Source organism: Coregonus clupeaformis, chromosome 25 (assembly GCF_020615455.1).
Source record: "Coregonus clupeaformis isolate EN_2021a chromosome 25, ASM2061545v1, whole genome shotgun sequence".
NCBI lineage: Eukaryota > Metazoa > Chordata > Actinopteri > Salmoniformes > Salmonidae > Coregonus > Coregonus clupeaformis.
Window position 1 is genome coordinate 17,311,212 of NC_059216.1, and position 21,725 is coordinate 17,332,936.

At 47.9% G+C, this 21,725-nt stretch overlaps 1 protein-coding gene across 3 annotated transcripts in view; it reads left to right on the forward strand.

Annotated features, from left to right (window-relative positions):
- The window catches only part of LOC121539159 (AT-rich interactive domain-containing protein 1B), a 280,445-nt gene that overhangs the window by 181,269 nt on the left and 77,451 nt on the right, over nt 1-21,725 (forward strand). For all 3 annotated transcript variants that reach the window (XM_041847456.2, XM_041847457.2, XM_041847458.2), the window contains one exon: nt 8,526-8,787. In XM_041847456.2, coding sequence (XP_041703390.2) covers nt 8,526-8,787 — 262 coding nt within the window. The remainder of the gene's footprint in view (nt 1-8,525; nt 8,788-21,725) is intronic.

The window sequence follows — 21,725 nt, forward strand, 5'->3', positions numbered from 1 at the left end:
TTGTATTCAGGACATAAAGTTCATTTCTTTGCCACATTTTTGCAGTTTTACTTTAGTGCCTTATTGCAAATAGGATGCATGTTTTAGAATATGTTTTATTCAGTACAGGCTTCCTTTTTTTCACTCTGTCAATTAGGTTAGTATTGTGGAGTAAATACATGGTGACATCCCTGAGTAGTTTCCTTCCTCTCCGGTAACTGAGTTAGGAAGGACACCTTTATCTTTGTAGAGACTGTGTGTATTGATACACCATCCAAAGTGTAATTAATAACATCACCATACTTATTTTTTTCACCATCTACCAATAGGTGCCCTTCTTTGTGAGGCATTGGAAAACCTCCCTGGTCTTTGTGGTTGAATCTGTGTTTGAAATGCACTGCTCGACTGAGGGACCTTACAGATAATTGTATGTGTGGGGTACAGAGATGAGGTAGTCATTCAAAAATCATCTTAAACACTATTATTGTGGTCCTCTGTAGCTCAGCTGGTAGAGCACGGCGCTTGTAACGTCAAGGTAGTGGGTTCGATCCCCGGGACCACCCATACACAAAAATGGATGCACGCATGACTGTAAGTCGCTTTGGATAAAAGCGTCTGCTAAATGGCATATTATTATTATTGCACACAGAGTGAGTCCATGCAACCATGTGACTTGTTAAGAACGTTTTTACTCCAGAACTTATTTAGGCTTGCTATAACAAAGGGGTTGAATACTTATTCACTCAAGACATTTCAGCTTTTCATTTTAATTAATTTGTAAAAATGTCTAAAAACATAATTCCACTTTGACATTACGGGGTATTGTGTGTAGGCCAGTGACTGGCACCACGTCTCTCGCTCTCTCTCTCTGTCTCGCTCTCTCTGTCTCTCTCTGTCTCTCTCTGTCTCTCTCTGTCTCTCTCTGTCTCTCTCTCTCTCTCTCTCTCTCTCTCTCTCTCTCTCTCTCTCTCTCTATATATATATATATATATATATATATATATATATATATATATCAGTCTCTCTCTGTCTTTCTCTCTCTCAGTCTATCTCTACCTCGCTCACTCAGGAGAGATACCTATGTACGGCACGCTAACCTTAATGTATCTGGAGAATGTCTGTTCATAGTACTGTAATAAGAACCCAGAACACATGATAGTTGGTGGGTAGGGAGTTCAAGTAAGAGATTTTGAAAAACAACAGACACAGCGGACGGGGGCATGTGAGAGTAGAGGAGTTCTCTGGTCTGTAGCATAGTAGGATAGGACACTAGGTTGTAGTGTGAAGGCTGTCCCCCCACCTCTCCTCCCTCACCCCCTCTCCTTCCCCCTCCCCCCGTTGGTCCTGACGGTGTGCCAGGGTTGGGTGATTACCGGCGCTCTCCCCCAATTATGGGCTGATTATTCCGCTCTAATTGACTGGGGAGATATGCAAATGAATGTCATTTGGGATGATAAAGGATGTGCGGTGCAGAATGCACTGCATTATTTAGCCGTGTGGCTGCTCTGTGCGGCGGGCGAGCGGGCGGGCAGGGAGGGAGGGAGGCAGTGGCACGGCGTGAAGGATGTGGCGGGTGTTTAATTGCAGAGGAGAGAGAGAGGTTAAGCTGAATGAGCAGTTGAATTAGAAATTAGGAATCTGGCTGTTTTATTTATTTATTTTCTGTTCCCCCCTTTGCTTTCAGTTTCCTCTCTCTCTCTCTCTCTCTCTCTCTCTCTCTCTCTCTCTCTCTCTCTCTCTCTCTCTCTCTCTCTCTCTCTCTCTGTGGTGAGTGGGGAGGAGGAGGGGTTGTGGGGTGAGTATGGCATAGCAGAATGCCATAAATAAAAACATTAGTAGATGCAATAAGGGCTTAACAAATAGGTGCGTAGGGGTGGAGGGGAGGAGGGGACAAGGGGTGGAGGGGAGGAGGGGAGGAGGGGAGGAGGGGAGGAGGGGAGGAGGGGTGGAGGAGTGGAGGGGAGGAGGAGTGGAGGGGAGGAGGGGAGGAGGGGAGGAGGGGACAAGGGGTGGAGGGGACAAGGGGTGGAGGGGAGGAGGAGTGGAGGGGAGGAGGGGTGGAGGGGAGGAGGGGTGGAGGGGAGTGGGAATGGTCTGCTTGTGCATTAAACCAGTTAAGAGCCTTTGTGATGAATGAAAAAACAACATTTCAACAGCTCAAACAATAACGGCCTGCCTGGCTCTCATCAAGGGCCCCGCTTTTAAATGGAAGACTGGTACATTTAAATAAAAACTGTTTAGTGGAATAAAACAATATTAGACGGGGGGTTTGTGGGGTGGCAACTTCAACCTCAATATAGGGTTCAAAGGGACTATCCTGAACATTTGTCCAGCGATTAAAGGTTGAGCTGTGGAGGGCTGGGGTACTTTATTGTCATCATTGTTCAGAGAGACAATGAGGCAGTGCGTTAAGTGAATAGGGCCAGCGTGCGTTAAGCGCTTGTCCTGCTCGGCCCGGCTCTATCAAGCTCTGTCGTATTATCAGGGGGAATCACGGTGAAACTCAACACTAATCCCCTGGTTTGGAGACAAGCGCCACCAGATTTGGGCATCTTTACAGGCTTAGGAGTAATAGGGCTTCAAACGGGTCCTCCAAACATACTCTCTTCCTATCTCCACATTACTGAAGGCTTAGAGAGGGACAGTTATCACTCCACAAGCTGCCTATCGCCCCAACGACAAATAACACTAATGGGCTAGTTTTAGCATTGGGGGGGGGGGGGATGCTGTATGTCTATAGAAGTGATGAGAACACTAGAAACATTATGTGAACTACTAGTGTATCTGAAGAGGAGGTGTATTTTTTGCCTGTCTGTGTTGGTGTCGTTATGCTGCGGTAGTATTATCAGGAGATTGCCTGTGATTGGTGTAGCCATTGTAGCGGAATGGAAAAGCACAGTGCTTTCTGACACTGTGTCTCTCCTGCAACTTTATAGGCCCTGAACAGTTTGTTCTCTCTCCGCTTTTGTTTGAGACAAAGAAAATAGAAAAACTACTTGCTTGAACATACAATAAATGTAATTTGAAACTTAGTAGTGTCCCTCAGATTGGGTCCTATAGTCCTGTCAAACACAGCATTTCCCTCACATCCTAGTTCCATATAATATGTTACCTGATCTGGAGATATAGCCAGGGACAGGAGTAATTCCTGATGATGAGATCTGTCCCTGGATGTCTTGGTTTAATGGTTGGTGTTATTGCACAGACAGGCAGGCCCAGAGAGGCTCCTTTCAGAGATGTTCCATTATGACGGAAGAGGACTTGGCACTGAGTGCAGTAGGCCCCTGGGCTGCTTGGGATGTCGTCATGGCACCCAGCCAGCCATGGAGATGTGGGTGGAACCTGACTTCCCAACAATGCCACCTGTGACACAAAAGACATTGATGAGTCAGGAGAGTGAAATTACTGTTGTCTGGCCCATCGTGACTTACATTTGAGTCATTTAGCAGATGCTCTTATCCAGAGCGACTTACAGTTAGTGAGTGCATACATTTTTCATACTGGCCCCCCGTGGGAAACGAACCCACAACCCTGGCGTTGCAAACGCCATGCTCTACCAACTGAGCTACACGGGACTTCTCCTGATCAGAGAGCTCTGTCGGTCAGCAGCATGCCCAGATGGTTTTGGAGTCTGTGGCATAGCAGGAAAGTCCTGAATCATCATCATCATCACCATCATCACCACCCAACCACCACCATCATCATCATCACCACCATCATCACCACCACAACCAACAACATTAGCATCATCACCATCATCACCACCACAACCACCACCATCATCACCACCACAACCACCACCACCATCATCACCATCATCACCACCACAACCACCACCATCATCATCATCACCACCACAACCAACACGATCAGCATCATCATCATAATCATCATCATCATCACTGTCATCACCACAGCCAACACCATCAGCATTTTCATCATTATCATCACCATTATCATCTCTCTCACTCGTTCAGTTTGTTTCTATCCCCTGCAAACACATGTACACATCTCTCTCCTCTGCCTTTCTGAGCCTATGCCAGCTCTGTACTGTGTAGCTGGGAGTGTTAGCGTTTTGTGAGTTCCACTCTGTCTGTACGTGGTATTTAATAGCACCTTGTGAACGGTATAACAGTGAGCTCTCTACATGGGGCATCCCATTACCCTCCACTCCCCCGCTTCCTCCCTGACCATTCAGAAAATAATTTGCATTTCATTTCATAATTTGCATGGCATTTCATTTCATAATTTGCATGGCATTTCATAATTTGCATGGCATTCCATTTAATAATTTGCATGGCTTTTCATTTCATAATTTGGATGCCATTTTAATTCATAATTTGCATGGCATTTCATTTACTCAACTCATCGTTTTGGGGAAGAAAAACATCTTAAGTGTAATAGCATTTCCACTGCTCTGTACATTCTTAGAAAAAGGGCTTCTAAAAGGGTTCTTCGACTGTCCCCATAGGAGAACCCTTTTTGGTTCCATGTAGAACCATTTTTGGTTCCAGGTAGAACCCTTTTGGGTTCCATGTAGAAATGGTTCTACCTGCAACCAAAAAGGGTTCTTCAAAGGGTTCTCCAATGGGAACAGCCGAAGAACCCTTTTAGATCCTAGATAGGACCTTTTTTTGTAAGAGTGTAGAGAGAGGCAGTAGCAGCGCAGCAGTCCGAAGGCAGTAACGAGGACTGTGGGTCCGTGAGAGAGGAAGAGAGTCCCCAGAGGGCTCACAACAGACAGCTATTAGACCTAATTACAGCTGTCATCCTTCTATTTACTCAGAGGAAAGAGAGGAATAAGCCTTCTGTACTGTACGAGTCCACTGAGTCAGTTTGAAATACCAATGGGTACAGCAGTTGAGCCTTTGATAGCAACATGGGTGATTAACATTTGGATCTTCGGATATTAAATGTAACTTTTCCCCTCCATTAGAGTTTCCCCTCGTATGTCACTGCACGCACTTTGAATATCAGCTTTTAACCTGTCCATGTCCTGTGTGAGGATGTCTTAATAACTGGAAACAGAGAGAGAGAGAAAGAGACAGAGAGAGAACTCTCCCCACCCACGCACAAACCCTCCACCATTCCTCACCCTCCTACCCACCAGCCTCCCTGTCCTCCCCGCTGCTGTGCCACTATGACTTGGCTGAGTCAGCTAGCCTGTCTGGCCTGGTGGCAGGGCGGTTGCAGCAGGGTGACAGGGGGACACTGGTGGTGGAAGCTGTAGTGGCAGCGGGTGGCTGGTCCCTCCAACAGCGAGGTGACACGCTGGACAGCATTGCCCCAGGAGCCACCAACCAGAGCTGACAACACAAGCCCTGTATGGCTCCGGCCCTCTGCTCCAGACCCAGCCAGCTACAGTACAGTCTCTGACCTAGCCTTAGCAGCAACTACAGTCCCAGCCTCTTGTAAGAAAGCCTTCCCTGCCCAATACAGCCATGCTGGTTCACCCTATCTCAGACTTGAGCGTGTGCCGTGCAGTAAGTGTGTGAGGAAGTTTGAGGGTCAATGCTCTCTTTCCCCCTGGTCCACAGACAGGAAGCTGTGGTGTGGTGTCTGACTCCTCCCAGTCTAGACAGCGTGACCAGAGACTGGGGAACAATGCCTGTTCCCTTCCCTTCCCAGCAGCCCTCATTAATACACATCTCTGCCCGCTCAGGGGGGGACTCATTAATACACATCTCTGCCTGCTCAGGGGGGACGCCCATTGGGTCAGTGGGAATGACAGGGTTTTTTCTCCCACTCAGTCATAGGTTGGTGGTCTGGTGTGTGTGTGCATGTTTACAAGTGTGTGTGTATGTGTGCATGCATGCTTGTGTGTACATGTGCATGTGTGTGTGTTTCTATGAGTGTGTGTGTGTTTCTATGAGTGTGTTTGTGTGTGTGTGTGTTTCTATGAGTGTGTTTGTGTGTGTGTGTTTCCATGAGTGTGTTTGTGTTTGTGTTTCTACTGTGTGTGTTGGCTCAGCTGTCCCCTCTGTGCCCCTGCCTGTCTGAGTCTGACAGGCTGACAGCCTCAGAGAGAGAGAGGGAGAGGGAGGGAGGCTGACGCCAACACCCCTGAGGTGAAGGGTCACAAACGACTGCCTCTCAAACGTATTGTGAAGCGTCTAGATAGGAGGCTACGTGGGGGTCTGGCCATCTCAACATAAGTGGTTGTTATCACCTCAATATTTTTCTTATTATGACAATTACATGCTTCAGAAGCGCATTAAGTGATACAAGATGCCAACTGGGAGTAGTTGACAGCTATTTGGAGACTCAATGCACAGAGCAATTTGCAGCACAGAGGCAAACAAATTAGATTTGGGCCACTTTAGAAAGGGCCCAAGCTAGCTCGTTGGGTATTTGGCTGGGCTGGCTGTTTGCTGCTGTAAATATCACTGTGGAGAGAGCAGCAGCTGGGCTTCTTCACTGTTAGATCTGTGGAAGAGCTTTGTCTTATTCCCTGGGCTCTCTCAGTCACAACACTGTTTAGATGTGGTCAAGCATGAGTCTAATCCAAACAGGTCAATCCTCAAATCCTCCAAATTAATGATGTCCTTTTCTGCCCAATGGTTATTGGAGAACTCGCGACTAGTGGGTCATGTAATTATTCACAGTGCTTTTTTAATTGGCTCTCAGGTTAACAATCTGGTGGATGTCACACTGGATTCGCCTGTTTAGAAATACGTCACCATGGTTTCCCTCTTTGCAGGACCCCACTGTGTCAAATGACACACACTTGCGGTGACCTGTGACTGCCTGCTCAGAAAAATAGCTCAGCTGATTGGTTGAGACAGCCTATGACATCATCCAGCTCAGTGGAGATGATTGGTTGGGACAGCGAGTGACACTGCTAACAGAGAGAGAGGGAAGAGGGAGAGAGAAAGAGAGAGAGGCCTGTGTGTGCTGGGCTGATCGAGTACAGGCAGATGATGCCATGTGACAGACTGAGACAGCCTGGCAGAGCAGAGCAGGCAGACCGGGTGGGTGGGCAGCCACGGAGGCATGACGAAAATAAAAGCCTGTTCCACCACAGAGGATACATGAACAACAAGACAGTCATTTATCACTGTTTATCACCACAAAACCTGCTTATTGGTGCTCATTTTAGAAACAATATTATTCATCTGGACAATATACCATAACACTCAACATGTAATGCTTCAGTAAATAATAGATCACAAAAATACATACCATACTGGTGAAAGAACCACATTGGTAGTTGGTTTCATCTTCAGCTTTGATCCAGTATTTTCACTATGGCCATTTTAGGAGACACAGGACAGGCCTTTGGTGGCTGTAGAGAGGGTTAGGTAAAGGGTCATGGAGGTGGCTGGGGAGAGATTATGTGGGGCCTGACTGACGGTGGGGAGTGGACAGAAAGACAGACAGATAGCCAGACAGATAGCTAGCTACAGCAGGTAGCCTAGAGAGAGGCAGGTAGCCTAGAGAGAGGCAGGTAGCCTAGAGAGAGGCAGGTAGCCTAGAGAGAGGCAGGTAGCCTAGAGAGAGGCAGGTAGCCTAGAGAGAGGCAGGTAGCCTAGAGAGAGGCAGGTAGCTAGAGAGAGGCAGGTAGCCTGAGAGAGCAGTAGCCAGGCGTAGCCAGGCGGTGCCATAAGACAGGTAGAAGCGTAGCCTAAAGAGGCAGGTAGCCTAAGAGAGCGTAGCCTAGAGAGAGGCAGGTAGCCTAGAGAGAGGCAGGTAGCCTAGAGAGAGGCAGGTAGCCTAGCGGTTACATTATTGGGCCAGTAATTGAAAGGTTGCTAGTTCGCATCCCCGAGCTGACATGGCGATGTGCCCTTCAGTAAGGTGCTTAACCCTAATTGCTCCAGGTTCACTGTTGATAATGTCAGACCCTGGCTGTGACCCCACTCTGAGGGTGCCGTAGGGAGAGTGGGATATGCAAAAAGATTTCCAATTCACTGAAATAGGAGAAATATAAGCACCCACCAAATTATTATTATTATTATAGGTGCCTCACCTGCTGTGTGGCCCACATATCCCATCAGGCACCAGGGGTGTCAGTGGTGGGTGGCCTCCCGCAGTGCAGCTGGAGAACTGTGGGGATGTGTGATTAAGATGCAGACATCACACACAACACCTGGACTATCTCTCTCTCCCTTCAATCTCCTCTTTTATAAGACTATCATTCAGTCTGTCGGCATTCATAGGGGATTCCCTAGAAAGCGTTCAGAACACCCTCAGCCAGTCAATGCCCCCTGTCCTCCCGTCCCTCCTAGCTCCCTCTCTCCTCTCTCCCCCCACAGGGGATGTGTGTAACATAAGCTCAGCCTTGAATACTGGCCCATTACACATCACACAGAACAGACTGTCTGACCTGCACCAGCTAGGCACTCTACTGCTTTCAGTATAGTTGCAGTATAGTGATGTGCTCTATTGTGAGAGTATTGTATAGTAGTATTGTTGGGCTTTGTGGGTCATGTATTACTGTGTTGTAATCCACAGCATACCTAGTGCAACTCTCTCGCTTTATTGCGATAGTATGTTTCCCTTTCTTCGCTCACCATCTCCCCTGTCTCTCTCTTTCTCTGTTCCAGGACCTGTCTGGCTCCATAGATGACCTCCCTACAGGTACAGAGGCTGGTCACAGTTCAGACATCAGTGCTACAGGCTCCACCAGTAGCCAGGGGGAGCAGAGTAACCCAGCCCAGTCACCCTTCTCACCCCACGCGTCACCCCACCTGTCTGGTCAGGGCAGCGGCCCATCATCCTCTCCTGTTGGGTCCCCTGTGGGCTCCAACCAATCACGTTCCGGCTCTGGCCCCATCTCCCCAGTCAGCGGCCCAACCACAGCACCAGGTAAGCCAACAGGGTTCCTAAGGCAAATAATTTCACAAAATAATCAAAAACCCTCATACTGGTGATTGACTCTCTTTCTTTCTATAACACTCCTCTGATATGTCTGTTCAAGTATCCGGTTCAGGTATTATGACACCTTGTTGTGTTCAGGGAAATGATTAGAAACATGGTCAGAACTACAGCAATATCCATGTCAAGATGACCAATGTAGTTTCCATTGTCCCCTTTATTTTTCTTGTTGTAGTTTTTACCCCATTTTCTCCAATTACTAGTTACAACCTTGTCTCATCGCTCCTCCTCAATGGGCTCGGGAGAAGCAAAGGTTGAGACATGCATCCTCCAAAACATGACCCACCTGGCCACCTACTTCTTAACACACCGCTTAACCCGGAAGTCAGCCGCACCAATGTGTCGGAGGAAACGCCATTTGACTGACGACAGAAGTCAACTTGGCGCTAGAGCGCAATGAGCCAAGGAAAGCCCCCCGGCCAAACCCTCCCCTAACCCGGACGGTGCAGGCTGTAGTGGCGCCTCAGCACTGCGATGCAGTGCCTTAGAACACTGCGCCATTCGGAGTCTCATTGTCTCCTTTCTATTGGAAATAATTTTTCATTTATTTTGAAAAACATTTTAGATGCACAGATACAGATGGCTGCTGTTGGCCTCTGTATTCTTCCTATCAAAACAGGAAGCCAAAATAAGACAATAGCAGATGTGTGTGTGTGAGGATTCAGGGCTGTTCCTCCCTAGAGGAATGGCTGAGCGTTTAGATAAACAGTGAGGTAATGAATGGGAGTGTGTTGGACAGGCCAGAGTGACACACGGCTATGAGACGTGGCTCTGACTGCCTTCCCCTCCCCATCCAACCACAGCCTCCGCTGCTCTTCCTGATAAACGCCTGACCGGCATGTCAGCGGCTCGTAGACCTGTCAATCACGCTGACGAGGCGGGACAAATGCTTGAGTGAGCTCCTGAGGCCGGCGGGTTGATCCGAGTGATTGACACTAATGAAAAAGCAGGACAGCCGCTCCCGACGTGAACAGATCTCATCGGAGGGACGGGTGTGATTAATAGAGTATCTATAAATATTCTCCCATCAAGCAAAACACATCCTCATAGAGAGAGGATCATAGTCTGGTAACAGCTGCTAGGGTTTACCAGCTGTAGTTTATACCATCACTTCTAATGAGAAATACCAACACCAGGCATATGAGAGGGAGAAACAATGAGAACTAATGTTGCTATGATATGAAGGATTGATTACTGTTTACTTATTAGCAGGTCATGAGAGTTGTGTGATTTATCTTGCCTTCAACCTGCTTCCTTTCTAAACATACAAATATTATATTTTTGCCTCTGTGCGTATGAGGCTCACTAGCTGTCCCTAGGCGTTGTCTCTGAGTCCATTCGTCACTCTTCCATAAAGAGTGGCAGGGTCAAGTCTGTGGCATTGTCACTGGTCAAGTCTGCACCAGCACCACATTAAGGTTCTGACCGTGACACCACCGTACTGTGACCATGTTGTGACCGTGGCTGTGGTTTATTGCCTTCAGACGGCAGCTGTCATGCCTGCCTCGGTTACCGAGGCGACGCACGTCACATGGCCAAGTGCTCACGGGACACCTGTCAACACTGACAACAGTCAGAGGAGAGCAATTCCACATTGTCAGCCTTTCACCTGGCTGTCTCACACATGCTCACACACACACACTATAAACACTGTCACACACACACACACTCACTATCAGACGGCACACACACACACACACACACATATTGACTGACAGTGTACATACAGCACACACCAAATACACATGCTCGCACACACATACACTGGCACTCACACTATACTGTAGATGCACACAAACACTACACATTCATTTCACAGACACACACACTAACAGCCTCCCAGTAACAGACGATACAGAGAGGTGTGTCAGCAGCCTAAGAGAAGATCAGGCCTACAAACAGATAGTCATAGACAAATCTCTACAGTTACATATCGCAATATTTTTTGTGATTATATTATATCGATACTTTGTATCGATTTGTTTTTTAAAAAACGTTAGCTGGCGCTAGTCGGCTGTATCTGAGCCAAAACTCCGGTATTTTTCATCCTATAGCTTGTTTTCCATCTTCTTTTTTAAATAGTGAGCCAACATGTTTTCAGCACTTTTATTTCCATTACTGACCAAAACACATTTTCTTATGGCTCTCTCTTGTCTCTCTACAGCAGACATATAGTGAGCAATATGTTTGGAACATCAAATTGCAATGCATATAGAATTGTGAGAATAGTGAGAATCGTAATACATATCGTATTGGCACCTAAGTATGATGATAATATGGTATCGTGAGGTCCCTGGTAACTCCCAACCCTACAAACTGACATATATTTATCTTGGAGTCGTAGAAAGCCTCTGGTTCACTCAGCCTAACACTCTTCATTCATCCTCCTCTCTCTCTCTCTCTCTCTCTCTCTCTCTCTCTCTCTCTCTCTCTCTCTCTCTCTCTCTCTCTCTCTCTCTCTCTCTCTCCTTGCCATTTCTCAAATGGAATACAACATTATCTGGGTTCGCCTGGCATTTGGATTCTCCTCGAGCCAGGAGGCACAGACGGCAAATTGATTTTCCTGTTGTGCTACATTTGTGACAGTCAAGCAGAAATCACATTGCTCAGCCCCAATGTCTCTAAACTAATTCGGAGCACCCCACATTTTTCGTCTTTGGGGATGCAAACAGCATTACTCTCATCTGCATGCCAGGCAGAATGGGGTGTGCGCCAAGGAAATCCATCAGTCGCTCTGAGCACGCTCAGTACGCTGTGAAGGGAGAGGAGGAGGAGAGGCTGTTGGGCTTTGCTAGAGTCACTCAACAATACCTCTATCTCTGTGTACTGCTGGTTATCAAAGCCTCTCTCTCACAGTCTCTAGTCAAACCAGAGGAGTGATCAGAGTAGTGATGCAACTAGTGATCCCTCATCCTCTCTCTTTGATTCTAGTGATCCCTCATCCTCTCTCTTTGATTCTAGTGATCCCTCATCCCTTTCTCTCTCTTTGATTCTATTAGCTTTGATGCTTGACAGACAGTGTGTCCACCCCATTGACATACCATTTTAGGGCGATATGGCCTTTCTCCATGCTGTTACTTCCTGTTAGTTCTGATCACAATGGAGATGTTACCATGTACACTACCGTTCAAAAGTTTGGGGTCACTTAGAAATGTCCTTGTTTTTGAAAGAAAAGCAATTTTTTTGTCCATTAAAATAACATCAAATTGATCAGAAATACAGTGTAGACATTGTTAATGTTGTAAATGGCTATTGTAGCTGGAAATGGCTGATTTTTTAATGGAATATCTACATAGGCGTACAGAGGCCAATTATCAGCAACCATCAGTCCTGTGTTCCAATGGCACATTGTGTTTGCTAATCCAAGTTTATCATTTTAAAAGGCTAATTGATCATTAGAAAACCCTTTTTTAAATTATGTTAGCACAGCTGAAAACTGTTGTACTGATTAAAGAAACAATTAAAATGGCCTTCTTGAGACTAGTTGAGTATCTGGAGCATCAGCAATTGTGGATTACAGGATCAAAATGGCCAGAAACAAATACGTTTCTTCTGAAACTCGTCAGTCTATTCTTGTTCTGAGAAATGAAGACTATTCCATGCGAGAAATTGCCAAGAAACTGAAGATCTCGTACAACGCTGTGTACTACTCCCTTCACAGAACAGCGCAAACTGGCTCTAACCAGAATAGAAAAAGGAGTGAGAGGCCCCGGTGCACAACTGAGCAAGAGGACAAATACATTAGAGTGTCTAGTTTGAGAAACAGATGCCTCACAGGTCCTCAACTGGCAGCTTCATTAAATAGTACCCGCAAAACACCAGTCTCAATGTCAACAGTGAAGAGGCAACTCCGGGATGCTGACCTTCTAGGCAGAGTTGCAAAGAAAAAGAAATATCTCAGACTGCCCATCTTAATATTTTCTTTTTATTGGCCAGTATGAGATATTACTTTTTCTTTGCAACTCTGCCTAGAAGGTCAGCATCCCGGAGTCGCCTCTTCACTGTTGACGTTGAGACTGGTGTTTTTTCGCATGGAATAGCCTTCATTTCTCAGAACAATAATAGACTGATGAGTTTCAGAAGAAACGTATTTGTTTCTGGCCATTTTGAGCCTGTAATCGAACCCACAATTGCTGATGCTCCAGATACTCAACTAGTCTCAAGAAGGCCAGTTTAATTGCTTCTTTAATCAGCACAACAGTTTTCAGCCGTGCTAACATAATTGCAAAAGGGTTTTCTAATGATCAATTACGCTTTTCAAATCAGCCGTTTTCATAGCCACAATAGCCATTTACAACATTAACATTGTCTACACTGTATTTCTGATCAATTTTATGTTATTTTAATGGACAAAAAAATAGCTTTTCTTTCGAAAACAGCGACATTTCTAAATGACCCCAAACTTTTGAACGGTAGTGTATGTGTCGGGCCTCAGGACCAAATGATGAGACTGCCCTTTGACCTTTTAGGCTGTAGTACCAGGAAACAGTGGGTTGTACTACATAGGGAATATAGTAGGATGATGATTTGTATTGTATTCATTGTTGTTGTAGGCATGACCCTGGTTGTGTGTGTGTGCCTGTCTGTGTGTGGTTTTCTATGAGGCCTGGAGTAGATCCACTTATTCTTGTACTGCTACTAATGGACTCAGACCACATCCTCACTCCCTGATGGCACAACACTGCTTGAGCTGCCTGTCATAGAAAATCACAACAAACGCTTGTCTCCCTTTCTCTCATTCTCCTCCAAGGTCCATCAAGGTCCATTTAGCATTGCCATGGCCCCCCTCACCCCTCTCCTCCCCCCAGCCTCCTCCTCTCTATTTTCTGTAAAAGACGTGATTTAAGCTTTCTGGCGAGCGCTTGGAGAGTAAGCTGTTTATCTGCGCCCGCTTGAAGTGCTTCCAGGACTAGAGGAGCGCCGAAAGGTCAGGGCGAGTCACGGATTGAGAGAGAGAGCGTCTACGGATGGAGGGAGAGGGAGGGAGAGGGAGGAGGAAGAGTGCAGGCCTGTTGGGTCTGGCATTGGGTACACCTCTGAGCCATTCACATTATTGTTAATCATAAGGTTTAGCATAGGCAGTAATGACGATGTTGACAGACTGGGTTCTGTGAGGTCTGGAAAGATCAAGTTAAAGGTCATAATTGAACCAATGTGAGATGCAACTGGGCATCCATGTTGGCTCAATCAGTCATACCAGAAGCGTATTGCTATTCTGATACAGTAAATGCTCCAAGGAAGAAACCAAAAATACAACCGCAAAACATTGCACTACAGATTTGCTAGGGATGTGAAAGTTAGCCCAAATGACTGTGTTTTAGTTGGGGAACTCACAGCGCGGTGCAGCGTTAGTGAGTGTACTTCCAGTGGTAATTCCAGGCGGGCCAGTCCCTCAGTGGCTGTTTGTGTGGAACACTGCCTCTGCTGTCCCTCTGTCCCTCTCCCGAGGCAGCATAGGACTGGGGCACACCTTCCACTGAATCCCCCTCTTCTCCTGTCCTTCACATACTTCTATCTTCCTACCTCCTGTCTTTTCTCTCTCTCCCTTTCTCCACACCCCCCTGGTCTTGGGGCGCTTGGCCTCCTGATGGTTGGTACAGTACAAAGTGAAACTGCTCTGACTGCAGCCGCTGGATAGCCTGCCTGTTAAAAGGAGAATCAAAATGCTAGCTTGCTGTGTCAGATGTTTAGTGAAATCCCATTCTGCGCTGGGCTGACTGGCTGAGTGGGACCTGGAGCAGTGTGCGCAATTATGTTCCTGCAGCAGGCTCTCTCTCTCTCTTTTAGCTAAAGCTGCACTTTACTCTCCTTGCCGTACCTTCCCCAGCTCAGCCCAGCCCAGCTCAGCCTAGCTCAGAGTTAGCTTGGTAATGAGGTCCATGGGAGAGTGTTTCTCCACCCCAGCACATTCCCCTGTCCCCTACAGGGAGCAGTAACTCACGTTAGCTGGTATCCCCAGGCTGGAAAATCGTTGACTTATGCTCATTGAGATATAAACCACCATTATTGCAACCCACTGTTTACAGCTTACGGCCCCCAAAGACACACTAGCGTTACCTTGCCTGTGTGTGTCCTAGCCTGCAGGGTGTATTCACCAGCCTGAGATGCTACCCTTCTCCTTAGTCTGCTGTCAGTCCAGTAGCACTCAGTGCTATTCATTAACTTACTCAGAATGGCTTCTGCTTATCCAACTCTGTGTGTGTGTGCATGTGTGTGCCTCCCTTTCATCATCAATTAAAGTGCTTTTATTTTCTCAGTGAGACCAAGCTGACGGTGAATCTGCATGGGATGCGCTGCGCACTCAGAGGCTTAATATTGGCAACCCTGAAAAACAGAGAGGAATATGTCCACGAGTACTCTTGTACGCCTTTGAACTCTTCAATGGCATTTGCGATTTAAACCCTTCAAAAGAAGCTTCAAAGATGAAACCCCTGTCTTCAAAGCGTCTTGCATTGCCCTTACAATCCTAGCAGAGGAATAGTTTCACGTTTTTGGTGTTTTGGCACTAGCATGATCTCTCCATTGCTTTCGGCCTCTCACTTTGTATAAAATGACTGTACTTGTTAAATGTTTTAAAATGGAAATTACAATTATTTTATTTTAGTCATGAACCACGCTCTCACCCAGGATATCTTACTGTTCTTACTCTTCTTCTAAAGTAGTGGTGGGTTTTCAAACAAGCAGTCATTTCCTCTCTAGCTTTTGCAGTCATTTAGTACAGCATACCCATACTCTTTATTTCATCCATAAACTTCATTAAGGCTTTTAATTGACACTGTGTCTGTTTCCATGCGTGTGTGTGTGATCCTGAGGATGCTCCTGGTCTTTGAGTAACTAGATCCTCAGTGAGGGATATAGTGGAGGTGTAAATTGCTCACTGTGGTGTTTGAGAGAGTAGAGGGAGAGGGAGTGGGATAGCAAGCCAGCCGTTGTGCTGTGCCTGATTGACAGAAATGTTAATTGTGTTCTGGAGCACCTGTGGGACTTCCTTCACCCTTACCCCCCCACCCCCAACATCCAACCCCCAACACGTATTCCATTCCTAGCGCCAGTACAAATACAGAATTACTCCTGTTGTGGAGAGAAGGCTCCAACCGTCACGTCTTTCAAGATACCCACCACATGCTCTAGTCACTTTGGGTTAGCACTAGCAGACATGTGAACAAACACCCTAATGTTGCCAGTCATTGGGAATAAAGATGCTGTGTTGGAGAGGCAGAGGGATGTGGGATTAAGGTAAAGCCTGCTGACATTTAAACCTGCTTCTCTCTGCAGCGGAGGCAGCACTGAGCTGAGGTAGGCGGACGAGGAGCCTCCTGATCGTTGGATTATTAATCAGACTCAGTCTTAAATGTGCTGCCAGGCCTTCTGGACTGTCTGTTTGTTTTATCCATAGCTAATCATTCAATGGAGCTCATTAACATTTTGGAGGAGAAGAGAGAATAGAGGAGAGGGGGAGAGGAAAAGTGAGGAGAGGAAGTGATTTGTGGTAGTGAATTCCATTGCTCCTGCCCGATTCTTCTTTCTCTCCTCTTCCTCACTCTTCCTCACATTTTCTCATTTCCCTACTATACTCTACTCCTCCTCCTCCTCCTCCCCCTCTCTCCTCTTCTCCTCATTTTTCTCCATAGGGTGTTGTCCTCCCTCCTCCTCCTCCTCCTCCTCCTCTCTCCTCTTCTCCTCATGTTTCTCCATAGGGTGTTGTCCTCCCTCCTCCTCCTCCTCCTCCTCCTCTCTCCTCTTCTCCTCATTTTTCTCCATAGGGTGTTGTCCTCCCTCCTCCTCCTCCTCCTCCTCCTCTCTCCTCTTCTCCTCATTTTTCTCCATAGGGTGTTGTCCTCCCTCCTCCTCCTCCTCCTCCTCCTCCTCCTCCTCCTCCTCCTCTCTCCTCTTCTCCTCATTTTTCTCCATAGGGTGTTGTCCTCCCTCCTCCTCCTCCTCCTCCTCTCTCCTCTTCTCCTCATTTTTCTCCATAGGGTGTTGTCCTCCCTCCTCCTCCTCCTCCTCCTCCTCCTCCTCCTCCTCCTCTCTCCTCTTCTCCTCATTTTTCTCCATAGGGTGTTGTCCTCCCTCCTCCTCCTCCTCCTCCTCCTCCTCCTCCTCTCTCCTCTTCTCCTCATGTTTCTCCATAGGGTGTTGTCCTCCCTCCTCCTCCTCCTCCTCCTCCTCCTCCTCCTCCTCCTCCTCCTCCTCTCTCCTCTTCTCCTCATTTTTCTCCATAGGGTGTTGTCCTCCCTCCTCCCCCTCCTCCTCCTCCTCTCTCCTCTTCTCCTCATTTTTCTCCATATGGTGTTGTCCTCCCTCCTCCTCCTCCTCCTCCTCCTCCTCCTCCTCCTCTCTCCTCTTCTCCTCATGTTTCTCCATAGGGTGTTGTCCTCCCTCCTTCTCCTCCTCCTCCTCCTCTCTCCCTCTTCTCCTCATGTTTCTCCATAGGGTGTTGTCCTCCCTCCTTCTCCTCCTCCTCCTCCTCTCTCCTCTTCTCCTCATGTTTCTCCATAGGGTGTTGTCCTCCCTCCTTCTCCTCCTCCTCCTCTCTCCTCTTCTCCTCATGTTTCTCCATAGGGTGTTGTCCTCCCTCCTTCTCCTCCTCCTCCTCCTCTCTCCTCTTCTCCTCATGTTTCTCCATAGGGTGTTGTCCTCCCTCCTCCTCCTCCTCCTCCTCGCTCCTCTTCTCCTCATGTTTCTCCATATGGTGTTGTCCTCCCTCCTCCTCCTCCTCCTCCTCCTCCTCCTCCTCCTCCTCCTCCTTCTCCTCCTCCTCCTCCTCTCTCCTCTTCTCCTCATGTTTCTCCATAGGGTGTTGTCCTCCCTCCTTCTCCTCCTCCTCCTCCTCTCTCCTCTTCTCCTCATGTTTCTCCATAGGGTATTGTCCTCCCTCCTTCTCCTCCTCCTCCTCCTCTCTCCTCTTCTCCTCATGTTTCTCCATAGGGTGTTGTCCTCCCTCCTTCTCCTCCTCCTCCTCCTCTCTCCTCTTCTCCTCATGTTTCTCCATATGGTGTTGTCCTCCCTCCTCCTCCTCCTCCTCCTCCTCCTCCTCCTCCTCCTTCTCCTCCTCCTCCTCCTCTCTCCTCTTCTCCTCATGTTTCTCCATAGGGTGTTGTCCTCCCTCCTCCTTTCTCTTGCTCTCTCTATTAATCTCTTCTGATCTTCATCTACATGGGGATGTGGAGAGGGCTGCTCAGTACGCATGCCCTCCTACAGACACACACATACCACCCTGCAACCCACTCAAACATGATGTGACAATTGTAGCCCTTACAGACACACACACACCACCCTGCCCCCTTCCCAGCCAACATCCCTCAGACACACACACACACACACACACACACACACACACACACTACTGCAACAGCCAAAAGCCCCCTTCCGGAAACATGTGCCCAATGTGGTTAGCCACATTAGGGCTGGAGCCTGGCCACCCTGCTCTTCCACCATCTTCCCCCATCAGCCCTCTGAGGACAGGGGACAAGATTCTTTATGCCCCCTCTCTTATATCCTCCACATGTCTTCCTCTGGCTGGTCTTCTGAGGCTCCCAGCTGTTGGTGTGGTGGAGGCTGAGGCTGAGCAGAGCGGTGTGTTATTTTAGTGTTAGCGCTGCAGTGAGATTTCAGCCCTGTCTCCTCTCCTCCCCGGGAACAGGGTGACACACTCACTAATAGAATATTCTCTCTTGCTGGAGCCACTCTGGTGGTGTTTGTGTCAAATCAAATCAAATCAAATTGTATTGGTCACATACACATATTTAGCAGATGTTATTGTGGGTGTAGCGAAATGTTTGTGTTCCTAGCTCCAACAGTGCAGTAATATCTAACAATTCACAACAATACACACAAATCTAAAAGTTAAAGAATGCAATTAAGAAATATATAAATATTAGAACGAGCAATGTCGGAGTGGCATTGACTAAAATACAGTAGAATAGAATACAGTATATACATATGAGATGAGTAAAGCAGTATGTAAACATTATTAAAGTGTGTATGTGTGTGTGTGTTATAATGTTAATGCGTGTGTATGTTTCTCTGTGTATGTGAGTGTTAGTGTGTGTGTGTGGGCGGGTGAGCGAACGGGTGGATGGAAATGTTGTTTATTCAGTTTATGCAAAGCAATTATGTTGACTTAATTGGGTTTGTTTACGTGGAGTGTGTGCCACCTCTAGTCATGTATTACTACTACTCTACACAACGACCAGCTCATCTAGTACTCTCTCTGTCTCTCTCTCTCTCTCTCTCTCCCCCTCTCTCTCTCTCTTCTCTCTCTCTCTCTCTCTCTCTCTCTCTCTCTCACTCTCTCTCTCTCTCTCTCTCTCTCTCTCTCACTCTCTCTCTCTCAGTGCATGCTGGGAGTTTTTTGGAGTTTGAGTGTTCGGTGTGGAGGGCTCTGTCCTAACTTATTTTCTTGATTCTTTCCTTGGTCTTTTTCCTTCAATTTTTATTTTCTATGGTGGAGGGTTAATGCACTGTTTGTTTTAGCGGTACCCACTGTTTTTTTTTTCACAGTTAGGGAGGAAGAGGACAGAGGTTTAGTTTCCTGGGGGTTTTGAACGGTGTGGTGTGCGTGATGGCTTCGCAGCCTAGTGCAGAGGAGACGCTGTCGTTACGGCATGGTTTCATGGAAATCAAGGTCAACGTGCAGGGGGCCATGAGATCCCAGGCAGCAGTGGCTGGGCCTAGTCATGCTACAGATGGTAGTGTAGCTAAGGCTGGGCATAGTCATGCTATAGATGGTGTGTCATGATTTAACTGGATTAGAACCCAAATGCAGACAAGTACACCAAGCCAGAGAAGGTTTAACAGGTTTATTTACAATGTTCAAAAAGTCCAGGTTTCCAATAATAGGGGAAGAGTAAGTCCAGGTTACAGGGAGGGTAACAGATCCAGGTCAGGGCAGGTGTGGTACCGTAATGTCCTAGTGTCCGTGGTGAGTCCAAAAGGGAGGTCCGGTAGTGGGGAGCAGGATGGTGGTGGCAGGAGTGAAGCGGAGGCAGAAGTCAGGTTCCCATAATCTGTGGCACAGGAGAAAAGTAAATAGAACAGGCCAAAAACACAAAGAGCGAAAACAAACAGGTTGAGTCGGCAGCGAGACTAACATGGTCGTCTTGACTATGATCTGACGATGAGTGGAAAGTTTGACCGGGTCTTAAAGGCTGAGGTGATTATGGTGAATGAGCTGCAGCTGGAACCCTGACTCCCGCACACCAGACTTCACTCCTGCAATCAAGGACAGACAGAGGGGAGGGGGAGAGCAGAGAGAGAGCTACCTAGCAGCAGTAGGCCTAACAGTACCCCCCTCTACGGACGCCACCTGGCGACCGACAGGGTTTATCAGGATGTAACCTATGAAACTCACGGACCAGAGCAGGATCCACAATGAAGCTCCTGGGCACCCAGGAACGTTCCTCAGGACCATAACCCTCCCAATCCACCAGGTACTGGAAACCACGACCCCGGCGGCGAACATCCAGAAGTCGCCGGACAGTGTAGACCGGACCCCCACCCACGATCCTGGGCGGAGGAGGGGGACGAGAGGGCGGGCACAGAGGGCTAACCGACACAGGCTTAATCTGGGAAACATGAAAGGTGGAATGAACCCGTAGGGAGGCAGGAAGCTGTAGCTTAACTGCGCAGGGGTTAACAATAGACAGTATCTTGAACGGTCCTATAAAACGAGGCGCCATCTTCTTAGACTCCACTTTCAATGGAAGGTCACGTGATTTAAGCCATACCTCTTGACCAGGAGAGTAACCGGGAGCCTGGGACCGGTGACGGTTGGCTTGCCTCTGCATGTACGCCCGAAGCTCGGGACAGAGCTACCCTGGCCTTCCTCCAGACCTTGAAGCAGCGGCGCATGTGGGACTGCACCGAGGGTACCGCCAGTTCCCTCTCTTGAGAAGGGAACAGGGGAGGTTGATAACCCAGAGCACACAGAAAGGGAGACAACCCAGAGGAAGCGTTAGTCAAGGTGTTATGAGCATATTCCACCCAGGGGAGCATGGAGCTCCATGACCCAGGGTTAGACCCTGTGACACAGCGGAGAGTAGTCTCCATCTCCTGGTTCGCTCTCTCGGCTTGCCCGTTGGTCTGGGGGTGATATCCAGAGGACAGGCTGGATGTAATGCCCAAAGCTTTACAGAAAGCCTTCCAAACCTGGGAGACAAACTGGGGACCCCTGTCAGAGACAATATCCGTGGGTAGACCATGAGAGCGGAACACATGTTCAACCAAAATATCAGCCGTTTCTCTGGCAGTGGGCAGTTTAGGTAGGGCCAAAAAATGAGCAAACTTAGAAAAACGATCAATCACAGTAAGAATGACAGTCTTTCCAGACGAGGGGGAAGTCCAGTGACAAAATCCAAGGCAATGTGGGACCAGGGCCGGCTGGGTATAGGCAGAGGTCTTAGATGACCAGCGCTGGCCTGGGTGGAGTTCTTACTACGTGCACATACCGTACAAGCAGCAATGAAGGCTCGAGTGTCCGCCTCCATCCTGGGCCACCAGAACTTCCGTCGCACAAAGTCAAGGGTCCGAGTAACTCCAGGGTGACAGGTAAGGGGAGACGAGTGAGCCCACTGAAGTACCTGGGAGCGAACAGACTCAGGGACAAACAACCGGTTAGGGAGGACCGCTCCCAGGGTCAGCTTGATGATGTTGAGCCTGTCTAACAATCCCTTCGATGTCACATGTAATGGCCGCAATACTGCAGGTAGGAGGCAAGATGGGTTCAGGGTTACTACCAGTATCAACAGCAGAAAAAACACGAGACAGGGCGTCAGGCTTGACGTTGCGTGACCCAGGACGGTAAGACAGAGAAAAATTGAATCTACCAAAAAATAGTGCCCACCTGGCTTGACGGGGGTTGAGCTGCT